Here is a 25395-nt window from a genome sequence, read left to right as displayed (position 1 = left end):
CAAACTTTATTAGCATCAGTATATGCAAATTGCTGCTGAATATATCAAATTTTTCTTAAAAATATAGAATCCAGTCTTTTCCGTGGTTCAAGCCTTTTGGAAAAAGAGTGTTAAAGAAACCATTTATTTTATTTTTTTTCAATATTTTTTTACACATATGCCAACTCGCCTTCAATATTCTAGCAGCATCATTTGTTTTTTCCTAGCTCAGTTGCATCTATACGCTATGAGCCCTTTCATTATAGGTAGCTGTGTCATGTAATCTCAGTCTGACCACCAGAATAGACCATGCTCTCATGGGGAGATAGGTCAGTCTCTCCTGAAAATGATATTAGAACCCTTTTTTTTTATATCTATTCAGTCAATTTAAAGTTATACTTTAGGCAGAATCTGAAAATAAGTCACACACTGGTTGTCATGGACTTCATGGAAACCTGTTTATGGAATTAGTCACAGTAAAGTCTGCGCGTGCAGTTCCTAGACAGGTCATGTCAACCAGGGTTGCATACCGCAAGATACCCATGGATTCCCTGATCTGCATAGGGCTATGTAGGGGAGATTGTAGGGCAAGGGTGGTGGTTTCCACTACAAAAAATAGCTGAATTTGCTTTAAAGAAAAGTTTATTTTGTGGAACTCCATAGTCACCATGTTTTGGCCATACAACAGTTCTTTATTAAGAAGATGGTAAGCTTATATAATGTTTAGTACATTTTCCTAAGTTGTCAATTTTCCTAATGTCAAAACATTAAATATCTATGTCCCTCACTGATTAATTATTGTAGGCAGGCAAATAAAAATCTTCATTTATTCTCTAACACAATTGTTACAAAGAGGATTTCCACCCAAAACATTATACTAGTAAATCAGAAGTTAGAGAAGCAGCTAAGTTTTAGTATTTACGTGTCTTTTACTTGGATTGCCATTTTTTAAATTCTATTTTGGCATCTATACAGGTCCTTCTCAATGAATTAGAATATCAGCAAAAAGTTCATTTATTTTAGTAATTCAATTCAAAAAGTGAAACTCCTATATTATATAGATTCATTACACACAGAGTGATCTATTTCCAGCATTTTTTTTTTATTTTAATGTTGAAGATTATGGCTAACAGTTAATGAAAACCTAAAATTTAGTCTCTGAAATGTTAGAATATTGGATAAAAGTTGAAGATTGTAGACTCATGGTGCCTCACTCCAATCAGCTAATCAACACAAAACACCTGCAAAGGTTTCATAAGCCTTTAAATGGTCCAAAAGTCTGGTTCAGTAGGCTCCACAATCATGGGAAGACTGCTGACTTGACAGTTGTCCAGAAGACAGTCATTGACACCCTCCACAAGGAGGGCAAGCTACAAAAGGACATTGATAAAGAAGCTGGCTGTATACAAGCATGTTAATGGAAAGTTGAGAGGAAGGAAAAAGTGTGGTAGAAAAAGGTGCACAAGCAACAGGGATAACCACAGCCTTGAAAGGATTGTCAAAAAAAGGCCATTCAAGAATCTGGGGGACCGCGGCTGGAGTCAGTGCTTCAAGAGCCACTACACACAGACGTATTCAGGACATGGGCTACAACTGTTGCATTCCTGGTGTCAAGCCACTCATGACCCATAGACAACATCAGAAGAGTCTTACATGGGCTAAAGAGAAAAAAGGACTGGTCTGTTGCTCAGTGGTCCAAAGTCCTGTTTTCAGATGAAAGTAAATCTTGCATTTCATTTGAGAATCAAGGTCCCAGAGTCTGGAGGAAGAGTGGAGAGGCATCAATCCAAGTTGCTTGTCCAGTGTGAAGTGTCCACAGTCAGTGATAGTTTGGGGTGCCATGTTATCTGCTGGTGTTGGTCCACTGTGTTATATCAAGTCCAGAGTCAATGCAGCTGTCTACCAGGAAATCTTAGAGCACTTCATTCTTCCCCCTACTGACCAGCTTCATAGAGATGCTAATTTCCTTTTCCAGCAGAACTTGGCACCTGCCCACACTGCCAAAAGTACCAATACCTGGTTTAATAACCACAGTATCACTGTGCTTGATTGGCCAGCAAACTCGCCTGACCTAAACCCCATAGAGAATCTATAGGGTGTTGGGAAGAGGAAGATGAGGCACCAGACCCAACAATCCAGATGAGCTGAAGGCCGCTATCAAAGCAACCTGGGCTTCCATAACACCTCGGCAGGGCCACAGGCTGATCGCCTCCATGCCACGCCGCAATGATGCAGTAATTCACGGAAAAGGAGCCCTGACCAAGTATTGAGTTCATATACTGTACATACCTTTCAGTAGGCCAACATTTCGGTTTTAAAAATCATTTTTGAATTTGGGCTTATATAATATTCAAATTTTCTGAGAGACAAAATTTTGGGTTTTCATTTAACTGTTAGCCATCCTCATCAACAATAACATAAAACAATGCTGGAAATGGATCACTATTGTGATCACGTTTGTGTAATGCATCTATATAATATCAGTTTCACATTTTAAATTGAATTACTGAAGTAAATTTACTTTTTTATGATATTCTAATTCATTGAGAAGGACCTGTATATTCTAGGAACTTCAGCAATAACTTCTGATTTACTAATATATGGCCATATTAAAGTTTTGGATGGAAGTCTTATCTAAGATTTTTGTGTCATTTTCTGTAATAGCTCCTGTGACCTTTTGAGGTTTCTAGTCATTACAATACAGGATCACAAACTGAACAGTGCTGCTGGCATAAATAACATAACTATACCCAGATAGGCTCAGTCTATACAGCCATACCTGGTGTTTTGTAAGAGCCGAAGATATGTTCTATAAAATGATACATAATAGTATAATATACCTGACTGAGATTAGTGATAATGAAGACAATTCTTTGTCCTTGTGAAGTATTATGATAAGCTGAATTCAAGAACAGCTTCACTTTGCATTTTTATACATTTTACATTCTAGACAATAATTGCTAGAAAAAAATTTTTTTTTATTATGGCTGGCATACACTAACTTGTAATTCTTTTTTCGTTTATTATATATCCTTTTACTTTACTTTTACATCAAAGATTTTTATTTAAAAGGCCCGCTCTAGAAAAAAAACAAAAAACTTTCCATCAGGTAGATGCTGCTCCTCCTTTTTTATTTATAGGATATTGACTTCCTGGTTGACCGGAGTCTTATGGATAGAAGTTCCCTTTAAACCATTGTATGACATGTTCTATGGCATGAAAGGCAACTTTCTTCCTGTTAATCATTGCTGTAAAATCACACCGTATATCACTCCCCAAATGTTCTTTCTCTCCTGATTTTTCTACTAAAGTGTGTTTTGAATGTGCCTGTCCCATCGACTATAGCTGATATTGTCCTCCTTCTGTGAGAGAGTGTCTTTACCCATGTGCAGTTTGAACATACTCTGAGGGGTGCAATAAAGTATCATTTTAGGGTTCCCTGGTGGAGAACCAAAAGTAATGCTGAATTCATGCAAGTCCTGTCCAGGTCAATCGTAAAGATAGAGGAATAAGGTACAGGGAATTGTGAAAAGGGGCAAATTCATTGTTATATCTTTGGTAATACCTGCTATTTCTGAACATAAACTATTCCTTTCTTTATCATTTTTCTATTCTGGAAGTTGGAATCATGAAGGCTATCCTCAAAGTTACATGACCACAGTATATTCATGTTGAACAAAACTAACTAATGTCAATATGCAGGTACTTTTAGAATTGAATACAATATTTAATTGCACTAAAATTAGTAGTCTAAGCATCAGGGTACCAAAGGATGCTCTGGTGGGCCCTAATGTACAGCAGAAGACAACACATGAACTCCTGGAAGACCCCTTTAATTTATAAACTATCCTGAGTTTCCTTTCTTGATGATCATATATTGCATCTATGAAGTACAAACCAGAGTACCACATAAAACATGTTGCAAGCAGTCCTACAACTGATTAGGTCGCGCTTATAAACCCCCCCCCCCCCCCCCAAAAAAACAAAAACACAAAAAACAAACCAGCGGAAATGTGAGTAAAACCCTTTAAATATATTAGCCCTGTTCTTTCAATAATGAAAAACTGACTTAATACGGATCCACCATATGGAAGTGTTAACGCGTCCTAATGAGCAGTTACAATGGATAATCAATGGATCTTTTTCCTACAAATTCTTTTGATATTCTGCACCAGAGACCAGACATGTTTCCTCCTCGCCTTTGGCAATGCTAATTTTTGATAAACAATATCTGAATTTGACTGATAAGCTCACAATCTTGACCCCTTTCTGCAGTATCTGGGCAATGTTTGGGTGCATTGACCCAGGTAATAGAAAATGATTAACATAAATTTGGCAGCAGGGGAAAAACCATTGCACACAAATTAAATTAACCCACAAGTCCCCAATCAAACAATTTTTACACAAGCTTTCCTTTTTGATGAAAATGGATTGGGTAGAGAATTTGGCCCAAAAAGTAACCAGAGTGCAACAATTTTTGGAAATTTGGGAAAGCTTTATTGAACTGCCTCCCATACATGTCATCTGTTTATATATCTGTTTTAACTTAACTTACCCACTTACCTATCTACCCTGAGTATATCTGCAGGCTTAGACCCAGAGCAGAGGTGTATTTCTAGGTTAGTGATCCACTTAAGAGGTTGCCTTGTCGTAGCAGATGGGCTTACGTAATTTTGTGCGCTAAGAACCTCACTTTTGTAAGTAAACGTAGCAGTAATGCAAATGTATATAGTGTATTCGATAGTTTTCGCGTTTGCAGAGTGATTTTGCAATGTTTTTTCCTTTCCATATATTGGTCTTGATGCCGAGGGTTTCTACGCACCTACTGCCTTTTTTTTTTTTTTTTTCCCCAGGTATCTCACTAATGCACTATGGTAGGCAAAGAATAGACCTACCAAATATTTCTCTATTGTAACAATGATGTTGATCAGGTTGCACAGTTCAAACACACAAGATTATTTAGGCTGAAGTTTTTGATGGTTATGTTTTCCCATCCTATTTATTTGTTTCCCCTGCTCCATCCCCACCTCCTCCTGGATAACATCGACCCTCCTGGATAAAATCCACCCTCCCATCTCTTTCCCTAGCCGAGATTGAAGCTACATGTGAACATGCTATTCTTGATCCCACAATTGAACAGATAAGGTGTTATTGATACTTACTCTATCTATCTATCCTATCTAATCTATCTATCAGACACACACACACACACACACACACACACACACACACACACACACACACACACACTCGAGTCACATTATTATGACCATCTCCTTTCGGCAGCACGTAGCCCAAGGAGGAAGTGATGTGTCGTGGGCTGGCATGGTGGGGTATAAAATGTGTGCGATAGGCTGTCTGAACAAGTTTCACTCGTTGCCATGGGTAAAAGGGGGATTATTGGCTTTTGGGCCAAGGGCATTCTGCGAAGTAGAGTGGACAAATGGCACCATTGGGAATAACCGACGTGGAAACTCTGGAGTGCCACATGCCATTGATGTGAGAGGTGAACGTCGGCTACGAAGGTGCGCGAGGGCCAAAGGACACGCTACAGTGGAGCAACTCACCATGAAAATCAACCAGGGGGCTACCAAACATGTCTAAAACAAGTGAACCCTACTGCGTATGGGGCTCCAAAGGAGACAGACTGTCACTTTCCCTAGTCTAACAAAGGTTCATCGGAAGAAAGGGCTTCAATTTGCACGGCAGTATTGGAATTGGACCACTGATGATTTCTCGCCTGACATGCCAACGTCCGAGAACAAACACTCTGCAACCATTGCTTGAAGAACAAAAGCTGGTGGCGGCAGTGTTCTGGTCTGGGGAATTTTTTTCATGGCATTCTCTGGGCCCACTCATCCATGTGGAAGGCACTCTGAATCGATTTTGGTATGAATCCATTGCTGCAGATCACGTCCACCCATACATGCTGTTTGTATTCCCTGGGGCAGATGGAATCTTCCAGCAAGACAATGCGATATGTCACTCGGCTAGAAATGTCCGACAGTGGTTGGAAGAGCATGACCAAGAATTCCAAGTACTTCCCCGGCCTCCTAATTCGCCAGCCTTGAACCCAATTGAGCATCTGTGGGACCACCTCGATCATCTTGTTCGCGCTACATCCTTCCCCATTCACCCTCTAGCAAATGTGGGATGCACTGCAGTCAGCATGGCTCCAGATGCCTGAGACAACCTACCAGCACCTTATTGAGTCATTCAGTGTGTGTGTGTGTGTGTGTGTGTATATATAGATGTGTATATATACACACTCTCTCACGTACACACATACATACATACATACATATATATATATATATATGGCGGTACATGCCAGGGACAGGCGTTCTTTGTTTGCCTCCTACCAGGAAGGTTACATTACTTGCCACTGCAAGGGTGTTTTAACTAATGGACTCCTTTTTGCCATTGCAAACTTGCTCCAACCGTTGAGTTTTTCCCTCGTGCAAGAAACGACAGCTGAGCAGGAAATTTACTGCTCCATCGATTCAACATGCTCTGAACCATAGAGCACTCCTCTCCATATGAATCGACAGCCACACTTCAAGCTCCAACTTTGGACATCACTGCTTTATTGACCTATCTCCCCTGAGGAATTGCCTGGTCAGCAGGAAACGCGTAGGGAGACCTACCTGTCGCTTTTTTACCATCCAGGAGAGGACGCAACATCATTGCTGGACACTTTGGCGTGGAGAACTACTAACCGACAAATACGGGGTAGGAGGGCAATCGCCCCATTATTCCTTTCCTCCATATGTGACCAGAAGAATTATCTAAAATTGGGAAACCTTATAAAGGCGGACTGACTATCATCTGCTGTCAACAGAATTTTCTGACAACAATTTGAAACGATGGGAAATAATTAAGTATTTGTATGCAGCATTGGCAAATGGGTTCCTCATGTTGTTTACATATTTGTTCATACCTATTTTTTTCATACTAGTAAAAGTTGTTATATTTTAGTACTCCGGATCTATTTTCTTTATTATATATATATATATATATATATATAATCCAAAAAAATTAATTAAATTATGGGCTTGACAAAGATCCCATAGAGACGGATCGAAACGTTGCCTGCCTGGGGTGAATAAACACACCACTTTTTTTCACCAATTTCCTTGGAGTGCTGCCTCTTCATTTTTTTGGATTTCATTAACAAGGGTTCCTAGCCTCAACCTAGGAGGCCTGCACCCACTGCTGTTGCTGTGCTGCTTTACTCTTTTTCTCATTATATATATATAATATATATATATATATATATATATATATATATATATATATATATATATACACTACCGTTCAAAAGTTTAGGATCATTTAGAAATGTCCTTATTTTTGAGAGAAAAGCATAGTTTTTTTCAATGAAGATAACATTCAATTAATCAGAAATACACTCTATACATTGTTAATGTGCTGAATGACTATTCTAGCTGCAAACGTCTGTTTTTTAATGCAATATCTACATAGGCCCATTTCCAGCAGAAAACACTTGGAAACTCTTGTGCAATTATGTTAGCACCGCTGTAAACCGTTTTGCTGTTTAGAGGAGCTATAAAACTGACCTTCCTTTGAGCTAGTTGAGAATCTGGAGCATTAGATTTGTGGGTTCGATTAAACTCTCAAAATGGCTAGAAAAAGAGAGTTTTCATGTGAAACTCGACAGTCTATTCTTGTTCTTAGAAATTAAGGCTATTCCATGTGAGAAATTGCCAAGAAACTGAAGATTTCCTACAACGGTGTGTACTACTCCCTTTAGAGGACAGCACAAACCGGCTCTAACTAGAGTAGAAAGAGGTGGGAGGCCCCGCTGCACAACTGAGCAACAAGACAAGTACATTAGAGTCTCTAGTTTGAGAAATAGACTCCTCACAGGTCCTCAACTGGCAGCTTCATTAAATAGTTCCCACAAAATGCCAGTGTCGACGTCTACAGTGAAGAGGCGACTCCGGGATGCTGGCCTTCAGGGCAGAGTGGCAAAGAAAACGCCATATCTGAGACTGGCTAATAAAAGGAAAAGATTAATATGGGCAAAAGCACACAGACATTGGACAGAGGAAGATTGGAAAAAAGTGTTATGGACAGACGAATCAAAGTTTGGATCACACAGAAGAACATTTGTGAGACTCAGAACAACTGAAAAGATGCTGGAAGAGTGCCTGACGCCATCTGTCAAGCATGGTGGAGGTGATGTGATGGTCTGGGGTTGCTTTGGTGCTTGTAAAGTGGGAGATTTGTACAAGGTGAAAGGGATTTTGAATAAGGAAGGCTATCACTCCATTTTGCAACGCCATGCCATACCCTGTGGACAGCGCTTGATTGGAGCCAATTTCATCCTACAACAGGACAATGACCCAAAGCACACCTCCAAATTATGCAAGAACTATTTAGGGAAGAACCAGGCATCTGGTATTCTATCTGTAATGGAGTGGCCAGCGCAGTCACCAGATCTCAACCCCATAGAGCTGTTGTGGGAGCAGCTTGACCGTATGGTACGCAAGAAGTGCATATCAAGCCAATCCAACTTGTGGGAGGGCCTTCTGGAAGCATGGGGTGAAATTTCTCCCGATTACCTCAGCAAATTAACAGCTAGAATGCCAAAGGTCTGCAATGCTGTAATTGCTGCAAATGGAGCATTCTTTGACCAAAGCAAAGTTTGAAGGAGAAAATTATTATTTCAAATAAAAATCATTATTTCTAACCTTGTCAATGTGTTGACTATATTTTCTAGTCATTTTGCAACTCATTTGACAAATATAAGTGTGAGTTTTCATGGAAAACACAAAATTGTCTGTGTGACCCCAAACTTTTGAACGGTTGTGTGTGTGTGTGTGTGTGTAATATATATATATATATATATATATATATATATATATCTATGTATGTGTATATATATATATATATATATATATGTGTATATATATATATATATATATATATAATATAGATAGATATGTTAAGATAAGAGGATAGTTAAGGAAGGATATATCTAGTTCCGTCCACAGGAGTCATGATCCAGGAAACTCGCTGGACATATATCAAATTCTCTGCATGGGTTCTTTTGCAAGCCAACATTTTGCTATGAGCAAATAAAGGATCACTTTTTATCATTTTGGAGTACTGCCATAATTTTCTTTTGAGATCTGTTGTGTATGTTTTATCTTTTTATTGTATGAATGTATGTTTGTATATATTTATGTTGAGGTTTTCTATTGCTCGTTAAAAACGGGATTTCCTTGTGTATAAATTTCATGTTTTGCTCCAAATGATTCCAGATTTGTATGCGCTCAATGTGTATTTATTATCAAATAGATATATTCAATCGAGGAAACTGTATCCTTAAGATTTTGCTACCGGGTCTGAAATAGATAAAATAACTTTTGCTGAGAATGTGATCTTACAAAATCATTTCTGTGAACTGGTTAAATGAACATGATCTTTTCCTGTCACCTTTTGTTCTAGGCTTATGGAATGTCTGCACTGCCTTTAAACTTGATTAAAGGTACGAGAAATGTACATTATGAACGTTTGGAAAACACTGAAGATATTGAAGAGGTGAATCTGGAAATTGAAAGACTTAGATCAAAGGTAATAGGCTCATGTATTCTTATTTTCCTTAAACAATTGACAGTGGTAATTTTGTATTATTCCATTGATGTTGTCCAGTAGTTAGTCATATGTATAATTCATCTTAAATGAACAAGCGCTGTAAAGATATTTAGTTAAATTATTAATTACATTTCTTTCATCTGTAACTCCGCTTCTTGTCATGTTTCTACAGGTGGTAGCACAGTTATTTATTTTTTATTTTTTTATTTTGGATCATACTTAAGTGTTTTTTTTTATTACTGCAAAAAAATATGGGCAGCATCATCAACTCGTATTTATCAGTCTCCTATTATTTTTAATGAATTAATCCAGATTTATCTATGTACAATTGCCTCATTATTTGACCATAGAAGCAATTAAAGTTTCATTTATAACTAAATTGACCGGAATATACTGTTTTCCTGTTGCATAAAGTCCTTCCCTTTCTATTGTAATAATGTTTTTGAATAGGCCATTGCCCTTGCTTGTCTATGTAGGTATTTTGAAAATAAAAAGGTGAACTATGAATAGCGCTGGTATTAACAATGAAGATTAAAAGGTGATAATAAGACTGATTTATTTGCGAATAAGAATGGCTACGCCTTTCAACACTGAACTAGTGTCTTCCTCAGGCCATAAAATATACAGGAAAAAAAGCACACCTTAAATACCGAAAAGCATTATGTGAACAGGTTCAAAAAGAACAGTCAGGAACGTAACTGCTGTATGACATCACAAAGCAGTTAAATTTCAAAGAGAATTTTACATAGAGTGTGGTATATGCACGTATATTACAAAAATTCATAAGTATTTGCAGAAAATACAAACCTAAATATATTACATTGACAGAACAGAAAATGAAAAGTGAAACATATGGCTGAGAGCGTACGTAGAGTAACAGAGATCGGTAATTAATAACAGAAATTTTGTGGTTACCTTAAGTGTTAACCGGATTGGACCTAGCTGCAGCAGCATCATAACATTACTATTGATCGCCTCATAAGTGTTGTGCCTGCAATTGCACAACTAGACTAGGTGAGCATAATACTCTCATCTCTACGTTTTTGCATCAATTTTCTTTGGTGACCTGTAAAGTATGGGAGCACGACCTATAAAATGCAAAAGAACGGACATGTTCCATAATTTTCTGAATATTTCTACGGCACAGACATCCATCCGTAGCGATACAGAAAGGTGTCCGCGGCCAATAGAACTGAATGGGTCCGTAATTGCGGATTGTATTACGGTCCGCAATTACGGAGCATTTTTATGGTCGTGTGCATGGGGCCTAAGACTACAGTTTCCATGTATAGGCATATCTCTGCATAGGAGACCATAAGACATTTTTAGTTAAGACTATTGTAGTTGCTTAATTTTAGATAGGTTGGGTCACTTAAAAAAGAGTTGGTTGCAAAGATGGACATTACCTTTTTAAGCTGCAGTTTTTGACACCAGTTTAAAAGATGTCCAGATAATGATAGCATTTGCCCCTCTTTAAGATTCTTTTGTTCAGACTGTTTTTATTGAGTTGACAAATATAACACTAAAATGTTTTGCAAATATAACTCCGTTTTTTGTAAACCTAATACAATAAGCATACTAGTAGCATATAAAATCTTTGATACTTGTATGCAATACAAAGTTTCGATACAGTAAGAACATAATTAACAAGGGAAGGTTGGAGGATGGGAGGGAAACAATCTTGTGGGAAAATATGATATTTGGGTGTGTATCAAATGAGAGCGAGACAGAATAACAAATTCTGCAAAAGGAGGCAGCTCAACATATAGGGGGAGGTCTTTTGAGACAAGATAGCCATGGTGACCAGATACGAAGAAATTTAGTTCGAGTACGTAGTTCCTAATGTACTAATTCTTCTAGCCTACAGATTTCCTGGACCTTCGAGGAGATAGATGGAGTCTAATCGGATTTCCAGAACAAGGGAATCAATAGCTTAGCAGCTGTTATAATGACTTAGCTACTTTTCTTATATTTTGGTATAAAGGAATCAGAAGGTAGCCACAGTAGAATGGTTTGTGATGAAAAGGGGACCTTAGTAGAACAAATAGCATTTATCCCATCTTTAATTTCCCGCCAATAAACTTGGATCGCAGTACACTTCCACTATATGTGAAATAAAGTACCTTCATCTCCATGACACCTCCAGGAGATATCCGATATGTTGGGATTAATTAGATGTAACCAGGAAGGTGTTTTATACCAACGTGTCATAATTTTATAAGAATTTTCTCTTGCTTTACTGCAACGTGAAAAGCTATAAAAGGGCTCATATATTATATATATATATATATATATATATATATATATATATATATATATATATATATATATATATATATATATATATATATATGCTCACTTACTTACTACACACTCACCCACGTGTGTACAAGGGCTGGTATAATAGCTGGGTTTCACCTACTTGGTCGCCCACTATTACTACCGCCTTTATAATCAGGGTCACTAGGGTTATGCCTAGTTCCCCTACCTTTTCCTTATACTAACGTCGATCTAATTGCTTCTACGGAATAGGACAGTACAATAAATACAATTGTATAGTAAATAAAGGGTAATATTTATTACTAACAATAATCACACTTGCATATAAAATACACCAAACTAAACACAGAACACAGTAACTGATCACAGTATAGTATCAGTATACCCGAATACACATAACACGTTAATATATACTGAGTATACTCACACTATACGTAGTACAGTATAAACACGGTATCCTATGTTATGCCTCCACCCACATACCTAAACATACATATGAATACAGTTACGTTACAATCCAATACACGCTCACTATTTCTGTATCACTCCCACTATTTCTGTATAACTCCCTCCTAATATAACTTTCCCTATACTCTAAGGGTTAATAGCAAGGGTTACCAGGGACAGCAGGAGGATAAAGGATAACTTAGGAAAGGGTTAAAGTAAGGAGGGGGAGAACAGAACGTGTAGCTGCTGCTACACGTGGATACTTAGCAGTCCATGTGGTACAAGTTGGTGTGGTCTCTCAGCAAGGGCCATGAGCAGGCCAGGATGGAAGAGGAGACCCTTAGTGGTGCCAGGTAGCAGGAACAAAAGAGAGTGAGCTTTGGGAACGTTTGTCCTTTTAAACATCCCCGTGCACACCTATGTGACCTCACAGGCTCATGCACGTGAAAGGGAGGGGCCTGGGCCTCATGGAATACCATTATCTAGTAGGTGAATGGGTATACACCTTTCTGGAGGGACAAATCTATATATATCTACACTCACATGTATATAGATATAAATATATAAAACACTTCCCTTTACAAAAGCCATGTTACATAGTTACATAGTTAGTACGGCTGAAAAAAGACACATGTCCATCAAGTTCAACCAAGGGAAGGGAAAAGGGAAGGAACAATTTCTACACATAGGAGCTAATATTTTTTTGTTCTAGGAAATTATCTAACCCTTTTTTAAAGCCATCTACTGTCCCTGCTGTGACCAGCTCCTGCTGTAGGCTATTCCATAGATTCACAGTTCTCACTGTAAAGAAGGCTTGTCGCCTCTGCAGCTTGAAACTTTTTTTCTCCAGACGGAGGGAGTGCCCCCTTAGTTTTTGTATGTGCCATTAATATATTTATATAAGTTAATCATGTCCCCCCTTAGTCGTCTTTTTTCAAGGCTAAATAGGTTTAATTTTTTCAATTTTTCCTCATAACTTAAATTCTCCATGCCCCTAATTAGCTTTGTTGCTCTTCTTTGTATTTTTTCCAACTCCAGGGCATCCTTTCTATGAACTGGAGCCCAGAACTGAACTGCATATTCTAGTTGAGGCCTCACTAATGCTTTGTAAAGTGGTAATATTACATCCCTGTCCCGCGAGTCCATGCCTCTTTTAATACACGACAGTATCCTGCTGGCCTTTGAAGCAGCTGATTAACACTGCATGCTGTTATTGAGTTTGATTTACAAGTACACCCAGATCCTTCTCGACAAGTGAATCCGCCAGTGTAGCTCCCCCTAGGACATATGATGCATGCAGGTTGTTGGTACCCAGATGCATAACTTTACATTTATCTACATTAAACTTCATCTGCCAAGTGGACGCCCAAACACTTAGTTTGTTTAAATCTGCTTGCAATTCATGAACATCTTCCATAGTCTAAACTATATTACATAGCTTGGTGTCATCTGCAAAAATAGAAATAGTGCTATTAATCCCATCCTCTATATCATTAATAAATAAGTTGAATAATAGTGGTCCCAGCACTGAACCCTGGGGTACACCACTTATAACCGGTGACCATTCAGAGAAGGAATCATTGACCACAACTCTCTGGATACGGTCCTTGAGCCAATTCTCAATCCAATTACAAACTATATTTTCTAAACCTATAGTCCTTAATTTACCCATTAGGCGTCTATGGGGGACAGTGTCAAATGCCTTTGCAAAGTCCAAAAACACTAAATCCACAGCGGCCCCTCTGTCTAGACTTCTGCTCACCTCTTCATAAAAACAGATTAGGTTAGTTTGACAACTTCTGTCCTTAGTAAAACCGTGCTGGCTGTCACTTATAATGCTATTTATTGTCACATAATCCTGTATATAGTCCCTCAATAGCCCCTCAAACATTTTCCCCACGATGGATGTTAAGCTTACTGGTCTATAATTACCTGGGGAAGACCTAGAGCCCTTTTTGAAAATAGGCACCACATTTGCGCTGTGCCAGTCCCTTGGCACTATACCAGTCACTAGAGATTCTCTGAATATTATGAAAAGGGGGACAGAAATAACTGAACTAAGCTCTTTAAGAATTCTAGGGTGTAACCCATCTGGTCCCGGGGCCTTGTGCACATTTATTTTATTTAATTTAGCTTGGACCATCTCTACATTCATCCAATTCAGTATATCAACTGATATATTAACAGCACTGGCACCGGCTACATCAGCTGCTCTTTCTTCAGTTGTATATACAGAGCTAAAGAACCCATTTAGTAACTCTGCCTTCTCTTGATCCCCTGTGATCAACTCCCCATTACCATTATCTAGGGGTCCTACATGTTCAGACTTTGGCTTTTTAGCATTTATATACTTGAAGAATTTTTTTGGATTTGTTTTACTATCCTTGGCTACCTGCCTTTCATTTTGTATTTTTGCTAATTTTATTACATTTTTACAGATTTTATTAAGCGCTTTATATTTTACAAAGGCTACAGCTGTACCCTCAGATTTGTATTTTTTAAATGCCCTTTTTTTGTCATGTATTGCCCCTTTCACAGAAGGTGTAAGCCATGTGGGGTTTAATTTGAGTCATTTATACTTGTTACCTATAGGAATAAATTTTGCACTATAATTACCCAAAGTAGATTTGAAAATCTCCCATTTATCATTTGTCCCATTATTTGACATTAGTTCTTCCCAGTCTATATCCTGAATTGCCGCCCTCATCCTGGGAAAATTGGCTTTCTTAAAATTAAATGTTTTTGCCCTCCCAGCCTGCGTTTGTTTTTTACAGTATAGGTAAAATATAACTATATTGTGATCACTGTTACCGAGGTTTTCACGAACATTGACATTCCCAACAAGATCTGCATTATTAGAAATGACCAGATCCAACAGAGCTTCACCTCTAGTCGGGTCTTCCACAAGCTGGCCCATAAAATTTTCCTGCAACAGGTTGAGGAAATGTCTCCCCTTTGCAGTTGAAGCTGAACCATGACACCAATTAATATCCCGGAAATTAAAATCTCCCATTATCACTACAGTACCAGCCTGTGCAGCCCGCTCCATCTGTTTATATAGCTGAACATCCATCTCCTCAGTTATATTGGGGGGTCTATAGATTACACCAAAAGTAATTTTTTCAGTGTTTACCTCCCTTTCTAGTTCCACCCACAAGGTTTCAACCTCCTCACAGTCTTCACCCACTATTGTCTTTTTTACACTCGCCTTCATATCATTTCTCACATACAGACATACACCACCACCTTTCCTATTTGTCCTGTCTTTCCGAAAAAGTGTAAAACCCTGTAGATTTACAGCCCAGTCATGTGAAGAGTCCAGCCATGTTTCAGCAACACCAACTATATCTATATTTTCTTCCAGTATCAAGGCCTCCAGCTCCCCCATTTTGCTTGCTAGACTTCTGGCATTTGTGAACATACACTTTAACTTGTCAGTTTTTCACTTTTATTATCAGAAATGTGATTTGACATTAATCGGGCCTTTTTATTTACACTGAAGTTTTGTAACGAAAGGATCTCCTTATCTTGTTGTCTAGTCCTCTCCCCACATTCTGTTTCTCCCCCCACCAATATAGTCTGACCCCTCTCTAACCTGGCTACCCCTTTTTTTTCTACATTGACCTCCCTCCTCAGCCCTAGTTTAAATACTCCGCCACCCCAGCTAGAATTCTCTCCCCCAGCACAGCGGACCCCCTTCCATTTAGGTGCAAATCATCTGCAGAATACAGTTTGTACCCCAATGAAAAGTCAGCCCAGTGCTCTAGGAACCCAAATACTTCTCCTCTACACCAAGACTTCAGCCATGCATTTAACTCCCTGAGCTCCCGCTGTCTTTCCTGTGATGCGCATGGCACAGGCAGTATTCCTGAGAATACTACTTTGGAGGTCCTTCTCTTCAGCTTGTAGCCTAGTTCTTTAAAATTATTCTTAAGGCTCCTCCACCTACCATTTATTCTGTCGTTGGTACCGACATGGACCACGACAGCTGGATCATCACCAGCCCCTCCCAGCAATTTGTCCACCCGTTCCACCACATGCCGAACCCTGGCACCAGGGAGACAGCAAACCATTCGGTTGAGGTGGTCTTGGCGACAAATTATTCTATCCGTCTTCCTGATTATAGAATCCCCTACGACTATCAATTGTCTTGGCTTACCTGCTTTACCATCCCGCCGACTACTAGCTGGGCTGTTCTCCCGGCGGTTAGGGAGATCAGTATCCACTAGGGCTGCCATTTCTGAGACTGACACCCTCGCATCATCACCCAACTTGGCAATTTTGCCTGGAATGTCAGAAACCGGATCGGCCTTCCTTTTCTTTGACCCCTTTCTACTGCCCCTAACTACATTAACCCAGCTACTTACCTGATCCTGCTCACCCATGTCTTCACCCTCCAGTTGTAACCCACTAACTGCATGCTCCGTGAGCAGCAAGCTCAGCTCAAGATTGTCTATCCTCCTCAGTGTTGCATTCTGCTCCTCCAGATCTCTAATACGAGCTTCCAGGTGAACAACATGCTCACATCTGCCACAGAGATATTCACCCTGGAACTCCGGCTCCAGTCGTGCATACATATGGCAAACTGTGCACTGAAGAAAACCTCCAATCTTGCTATCCATTATCCAAGTTACAAAAAAAACAGCGAACAGGTGTTAATCAAAAAGAAAAAGAAGTAGAAGAGCACTTACTTGGGCTTTAACTCCTCTTTTCAGCTCCGGTTTTTGGAACTCCACTTGATCTACAAACCACTTGTTTTTCAAGCCACAGAGCAGGCTCTACAGAGTACTGAGGCCTGATTTATAGCACCTGGTACCAGCTAACCCCTCCCCCTTACTCAGCTACTCAGGAAGGAAACTGCAAGGGAAAAATGGTTTTAAATAATGTCACTTTTGCAAACTTTGTAGCAAGCAAGCAATCAATACATATATCACATACAATGGCCCCCCACTTTGTCATACACAACACAGTAAATCAATCCATGTGAGTGTTTCAAAATAATTTGGGATCTTCATCTGAGAATGATATTTGTAAGTCCCTTTCCCACATAGAATGAAGATCCATCTTATCGACCCTCCATAGAGACAATAAAAAGTCGTACATGTTGGACGGTACACCTTTCCGGGTAACCCACTCCTTTTTTAATTGATTTTCAAAATTCGATAAGGAATTTGGGTCGGAGAACATGGTGGCATACTTAACACATCCCTTGGAAGTCATGTATTTGTATAAAGTCTTAAGACCAAACCCGTCTTTCTAAGTAATAAAGGTAAGTATGTTTGGGTGTCTGTGTCAAAAAATGCAGAAAGTGTAGTATCTTTCAGGAGATTCCAAAAGGATGGCTGAGGATGTCTCTTAGGGTCTATCAGAAATGGTAAAAGGTTAGGAGACAATAATGGGTCATTTTTGGAAAGCAGGGGACAGGAAATATTAATATCTTGCCAGACTTCATAGTACCTTTTGAGTAAGACACTAAAGCGTTTGGAGAGAAGGGTTTTAGACCCCGTAAATCCAGTTTGTCCTCCAGTGCCAAGAGATCTCTCTCTCTAAGTTTGTAAATAAAGAAGAATGATCTGAATCATCTATTACGGTCTTCCATATAGTCAGATGATTTGCCCTATAATAAGTGTTAAGATCAGGGACACCCAGGCCCCCATATCTGGGTTTGTGAATAAGAAGCTGATATTTCAGTCGAGGACGAGATTTGTTCCATAGGAACAAGGAGAACAATTTCCTGGCTTTATAAATAAATGATCTGGGCAGCCATATATGCAAAGCTTGTAATAAGTACAAAAACGTAGGATTTATACAAGTTAGGAGGAGGTTTTTGTGCCTCATCCAGGTCATAAATGGGATCTTGAGGTCCTTTTAATTGTTTCTAAACAGTTGTGAGTAGAGGCAAATCATTAAAAGAGAATAGATGCAAGGGATCTTTAGTAAGACTAATGCCAAGGTATGAAAATCCATCTTCTAACAAGTGGAAAGGGGTGGTAGACTTAAGGTGGTTAGCAACTGAACCTGAGATAGATATACCTAGCATCTCCAACTTCTCAAAGTTAATCTTGAAATTTTGAGAATTCCCCGAAAAGAGCTAAATAGATCTACAAAGTAGGGAATGGAGGTTAATGGGTTAGTAGTCCATATTAATGTCATCCACAAAAGCGGCAGTTATATGTAAGTGGGAACCTATATTTATTCCTTGTATGCAAGGATCTTGTCTAATTCGTTGAATTAGAGTCTCCATGACCAGGATAAACCAAGTGGGTGGCGAGTGCCGTTACAAATATTAAAACATTTAGATAACGAGCTGTTAACTTTAATCTTCGCACTAGGATGTTTATATAGTGAGAAAATAGCCTGAATAAATAAATTGCGGTATGCCAAATTTCCGCAATGTGGCATCTAAATACGAATAACTGACCCTATCGAAAGCCTTCTCGGCGTCGGTGCCGAGAACAACTAATGGGATCCATTGAGATTTAGCACATTCAATTAGGCGAATCACCAAACAAGTGTTGTTTTTACCCTATCTACCCATGACGAAACCTGTCTTTTCCTAGCCTATCAACTTAGGGAGCAGGTGTCCCATTCTTACAGCCAGTGCCTTTGCCCACCATTTTAAATCTGCATCTAAGAGAGAAATTGGCCTGTAACTACTACACAAAGAAGAATCTTTACCCTCTTTTGGTAGAATCATAATGTGAGCTTCAAGAGCTTGTTTCAGGAGAATATCTCCATTAAGAAGAGAATTACATAGGGAGGTGAAATGTGGGAGTAAGATATTTTTAAAGGTTTCATAGTACCCAATTGTGAGGCCGTCTGGACCACGGCTCTGATGGTATAGAATGTAGGACTTCTTCAATTTCTTTTTATATAAATAGGCATGTAAGAGAGGTCAACACTTCCTTGTCTAAAGTAGGGAGGTTAATGGAGAAAGTCTGAAAGAAGGAAAGTCTTATTCGGGACTTGAGAGTTGGGGAATTTGGATGTCTGTAGGTTATATAGGTTCTGATAGTACTCATGAAAGGCCTCGGCAATATGAGTGGTCTGCCGTGTCAATCTTCCACTAGCTGTCTTAATCGAAAATATAATCCGAACTATTATAGATATTGTGTGTAGGAGAAAAATAAGTTCACTCTTTATCTAATGGATGTAACATTCTCCAAACATCTATCAAATACAAAGAATGTAAAGTTCTACGGAGCTTAGCCAAAGACTTATGTGATGTATGCTGGGATCCCGTCATGTCCAATATCAGATTGAGTGGTGAATTAAAAACACCTCCCATCAACAATACCCCTTCTTTATAATTGCGTAAAGTATTCATTAGAGTCCGAATGAGCCACGTAACTTGATTCACATTAGGAGAGTATAAATTAGCAATAGTGTAGGTTACCGTACCTATTTTCCCTTTTAATAAATAGGAATCTCCCATCTGGGTTCTTTTTCTTTGAGATAAGCGAGAAGGGTGTATGTAGGGTTTGCTGTTACAGGGCTGGGAGATGGTGGGGTTCACTGGCTAGTGTCACCCACTATTACTACCTCCTTTATAATCAGGGTCACTAGGGTTATGCCTAGCTTCCCTACCTTTCTCTTTTATTAACGTTAGTCTACTTTCTTTGCTATTAAGTGTATACGACTGCATAGTAAATGAAGTGTAATATTTATTAACACAAACCGTAGTCACATTTAGATATAAAATACACCAAACACAGTAAATAATCACAGTATAGTATCAGTGCATCCCAACACACAGAGCAACTTAATATGTGTTGAATACACTGACACTACACTGCACAGTATAAACAAGGTATTGCAATCCTAATCTACACCACCACCCTTCTACCTAAACATACTTCACAATATAGCATCAGCATATTAACTACACGTGCCATAGTACCAGAACAATGTATTACAATACTATACGAACACCCACCCACTTAACTAACATACATACATGTTAGTGTTACTCATGCTTACTTCTGTGACCCACACCCACCTGGCTCTAACTTTCCCTATACACTCAAGGGGTTAAATACCAGGGGAAATCTGTAGACCAGGGAAAGTAGGGTTATTAGGGAGAAGGGTAGGATAGGGGGGAAGAGAGAGGGGGAATGCTTAGCACATGTGGTCTTAGGTTAGTCAGTCAGGAACAGAGAGTTGGTGTCTGGCCAGGAAGCTGGAGCAAGCTCAAGAGGGAGAAGTGTGGGACAGCTTGTCTTTTTAAAACCTCCCATGCACTTCTGTATGACATCACATGCTCAGCCACATCCAAGTGGGAGGGAGGCCATGGAACTATTTATGCCCCCCCAATGGAATCTCATTACCTGGCGAGGGGGGGCAAGCAGTGGGAATCTTTTGCTCCCTCCAGAATCTCGAGGGGGAAGGGAGGTAAGTTAATCAGTGGGGATGTCCTGTCGTACACGAGTGCATCACATGACTCATCCCCAATTACCTCTCTGGTCCCTGCAGAGTATGGAGACAGGAGATCAAAGGCAGTATCTCCTGTCTCACTCTCTGCTAATCAAATCGGGACAATGACTAATTGTCATTGTCTTCTTTGTGCAGACTCCCACAACTAGGTTTCTACAGACCTGGGTCCTGAGACATCAAGATATGTATATATATAGTGAGAATGCATTTGATGTGTCCACTGTCCCCCCCCCCCCCTCCCCCAGAGGGCAGAGTAGGGAAGGAGAGAACAAGCCATGTTTTTGCAAATAACCAAACACAAAATTTACAGAGGAGAACGTATGTAAGAATGTAAAGCGAGATCATACTCTCAATGAGCTAAGTGGATCAATGAGGGGGGGTTACAATGAATTATGGAGGTTGACCAAGGATGTGACAACCATGACTACAACCCAACAATTAAGAAAAAAGTGCAGAGCAGTTCAAGTAGTACAGATGTATAATATAAAGAAAGTGTAAACGAGCAAAGCAGTATGTATTACCCTTTCTGCAACAAATGCAAAAAACAATCCAGTAGGTAGGGCCATCGGCACAGCCCTTAGTGCATTTTTTCTTTCTTTTGGGAGATCGACGGTTAGCAGCTATAATCCAGGGTTCAGGATAGGTACTGCCGGTAATTGTGCCATCGGTAGCCATGAAGGAATATTTATCACTTGTAGAACCAGAACGTCCCATGCAGTTTGAAGGTCTTCTGGTTTTCTAATGATGAGTTGTTTGCCATCTTTGGATACCGCCAAACCAAAGGCGTACAGCCATCGAAAAGGGATATTATTAGCTCTCAAAGAATCCAGAAGCAGTTTTAATATCTTGGGTTTAGCAAGGGTTGACGAAGCGAAGTCCTGAAACAGGAGTATGGGGGTACCTTTGTATTGAACATCATCAGAGTCTCTTGCTGCTTTCAGGATTGCTGCAGTGTCCACATAGCTAAGGAGACCACATATCACATCCTTAGGGGGATCATTAGAACGGAGTTTAGCCCTGCGAGCACGATGGATCCTCTCAATTGTAATAACTCCTGCTCTGGAAGCACAGTGAAGATTACTTGTGCAAGTTCAGGTAAGCCCTTGGTGGGCTATAGATTCAGGGAGGCTGCGGATCTGAAAGTTTTTGCGGCGGCTCCTATTTGCCTGATCCTTCACCTGTAGTAATGCCATATTGATATGGTCTTGCTGAATACGAAGGGATTCTTGTACAGTTGCCCCAAACTGGACAACTGCAGTGTGTGCAGTCTCAAGCGCATCCACCCTGTTTCCAATATGGTGGATTTCGGCTTTTATTTCAGCCTAGTCTTTGGCAATAGGATCGAGCGCCTTAAATAGAATTCTCCTGATAAAGCCTCGGGAACTTGGGATATGAGAAGACTCACCCCCTGCATCTGAGCGGTCGTCTGTGCTTCCAGCGTCTGAGTCTTCAGTAGCGTGACCGCATGTCTGGTCCGGCGCCATCTTGGCAGAGCGCACCAAGGAGGAATCCATGTTCCTTTTCAGGAATTTGTCAATGTTGGCTTGAGTTTTACCCGGTTTCGGCGGGCCAGTTTGATCTTTAATCTGTTCCTTTGCGGTCTTCACCATTGTCGTGCACACTGTCCCGCTGTGAGCAAGGGTGTAGTCAGGTTGTGCAGGGAGCTTAGAATCAAGCTACCTTCACAGCTTGCGGTCCAGCTCCAACCCAAACGTTAAGATTTTTGTCACTCTGAATGGTTTCTGATCTTTGAACCTTATGTAATATTGGTTAACAGTGGTAAACTTAGTAACCTATAGATATGTGATAAATGTTAGATTGGTGGTGGATCAACTGCCAGGACTTCCACTGATTAACTAGAATGGGTAACCCCACTCTTTCTCCTATGGACTGCTACAGTGGAGAGAAGTTGTGTGTAGCAGTGGCCGAGCATGCGTACCGCCTGCTCCATACAAGATGCAAAAATTGTGTACTGACCTGGCTGTTTCCTCATGTCCTATAGACCTACATACTCGGCCCCCACTCCACACAACTCCTACTCATTGTGGCTGTCCACATGAGGAATAAGGAGGCCAGTGGTTTACCAATTGTATCCATCGGTGGGGTCCCATCAGTAGAGCCCACACGACCATTTATTATCAGATATATGAATAGGTTACAAATGTTAATAGTGGAAAAACCCTTTCAAGAAGCCCAAATGTCTGCCATGTAAAAAAAATAAGGAACTCTCCTATTTAGCAGATATTCTTACAAACAAACAATTTCTATAGTTTAACATCCGTTTTTGTTAGGCAATTATTCAGACATTTTAGCCTACTTGTTTTGTGGATCAGTTGTAAAAATTAAGATGCATTATTAGCAATCAGTCGTCATCAAACATACTTATTACTGCGACTTAGCTCAGTTGGAGAAGCAGTAAATAAATACTTACAATCACAATACATAGCATAAAGGTATGACATACTGTGCAGGCTAACCTACTGTACATATCATGCAACATGCTACACTAACACTCCATTCTCACATTAACCAATGTCTAACAACAAAGTATTACAGACCAGTGATAGTGGGAAAGAGGGGATAGGGAGGGGAAATCACAGGCATGAAGCTTTACTGAGAACCAACACACAATAAGTGAAAGTGGGAAGGAGACGTCCGGGCTGTCCCAGATGGAATAGTCTCTCAGCAGGCTGTGGACCAGCCTTCGGCAGTCCTGGACGGACACTCTCTCGTTACGCAAAACTAGGAGATTCCTGGCAAACCATATAGCGTCCTCAAAACCGTTCATAAGGTGCCAGGCCTCCTGGATTGCCCCAACAGTGTGAATCCCAGGAAATAGTTGATAAAGTACCGAGTGGTACGACAGGCTGTTCCTGGGAACGGAGTCTGAGTTTGTGTTCCAAAACATTCAACAGGCCCCGTGCAAAGGGGCACTCCCAGAAAAGGTGCAAAGATGTTTCCTCCGTAAAGGGGCACCTGGAGCCGTTTCGGGTCTTACACACGTTGCGGGCATTCATAAATAACCTAAGAGGCAGTTCTGTCTGGATGGCCATTCGTGAAATGTCAGTCTGCCCATTGGTCAATTTGCCGGACGACACATTTGCCAACAGTGTCCATCGTCTCGGCAGGGAGCCCTAGAAAAGATTCCGAACTAGCCCTTTGCTCTGATGAGCTTCAGAAGTTCCACTGGTGTTCCTAGCGACTTCAAGGTATTTGTCCCAAACTGTTTGAGGGTTTCCCTAAGGTTTATTTTAATGTGAAATTATGTTCCTCTCGAATCGCTGTGATTCTGCACACTACACTTGTATGTAGTTGTGAAGATTGGCATAAGCTGGGACTAGAGTATTCTGCTGCTTTTAAAAAAAAAAAAAAAAAAAAAATTGGAATTTTGTAGATTTACCACTGTTGCAAGTCTTCTGCATTCGGAGATCAAGTTGGCACAGTGATCTAGTGAAGTCCTATACACTTGGAAAGGGCTAAATAGTTACAGTATAAATGTGGGCAACAAAATTTAATCGCCGTTGACTTAGTAAGGCTTTCTGACAGCAATCAAGAGAAATAGACTATATTGTATAAATGAAAACAAAACTTAGAGTTTTCAGCCAGTTCTTTATAGATTTGAAATTGCATGTGTGCAGCTAGTATTTCTAATGATTGTAGTATACACCTGTATTTGTTCAGGTAATACTACCCTTATGGAATTTTGGACTTGTAATGGGTTCCTTCCAGTTTGCTTTTTTTTTTCCTGCGGAGGAAACCGATTAAGACCTTGGAGACATAACTAATTCTCAGTTTTTCATCTTAGGGTTTCACCTTGCCTTCCAAAGGCAATAACTTTTTTTATAATTTTTTGGTTGACATAGACCTATGAGGACTTTTTTTTTTTTTTTTTACTGGATGAGTTGGTTTTAATGGTGCCATTTAATGTACCATATAATTTACTGGGAAATTGAAAAAAAATATTTGTGGGGTGAGATGGGCTTAATATATTTATTCTGCCATTGTTTTTTGGGTTTTGTTTTTGTTGTTCACCGTGCAATAAAAAAATGACATGTTAACTCTCTTTTGCATGTTGATACGATTTACGGCGATTCCAAATTTTATATATTTTTTTTCAATTTTTTTTTTACCACCTTTACAAAGGAAAAACTTCAAAAAATTTTGTTTTTTGTCGCCATATTCAGAGAGCCATAACTTTTTCAGTCGATTGAGTAGTTTGAGGGCTTGTTTTTAGTGGTACATGTGACTTCTTGATTACTTTTTATTTCATTATTTTTACAGCATTTACCGTGCGGGCTAAATAATGTTATATTAGAATAGTTTGGACTTTTTTGCGTATACTGAGATACCAGTTATGTTAAATATATATATATATATATATATATATATATATATATATATATATTTTTTTTTTTTTTGTCTTACTTTTTTTAACTAGTCCCCCTATAGGGGACTTGTACCAGCAATCATTGGATCACTTGCACACTATACTACAATAACTATTTATCTAAGGCTATGTTCACATCTGCGTTCGGTATTCCCTTCTGCTTAGTCAGAGGAGCAGAACAAGGAAATAACCGTAAGCGCCATTTCCGTTGCACCACGGACACCACTGGTCGAATCCATTGACTT

At 39.6% G+C, this 25395-nt stretch overlaps 1 protein-coding gene across 1 annotated transcript in view; it reads left to right on the top strand.

Moving 5' to 3' along the window:
• Positions 1–25395, top strand: part of LMBRD1 (LMBR1 domain containing 1) — a 205278-nt gene that overhangs the window by 100245 nt on the left and 79638 nt on the right. Inside the window, exon 8 of the mRNA XM_075864151.1 lies at positions 9457–9582. Coding sequence (XP_075720266.1) covers positions 9457–9582 — 126 coding nt within the window. The remainder of the gene's footprint in view (positions 1–9456; positions 9583–25395) is intronic.

Source organism: Rhinoderma darwinii, chromosome 4 (assembly GCF_050947455.1).
Source record: "Rhinoderma darwinii isolate aRhiDar2 chromosome 4, aRhiDar2.hap1, whole genome shotgun sequence".
Lineage (NCBI taxonomy): Eukaryota > Metazoa > Chordata > Amphibia > Anura > Rhinodermatidae > Rhinoderma > Rhinoderma darwinii.
This window is presented reverse-complemented; position numbering and strand designations above follow the sequence as displayed.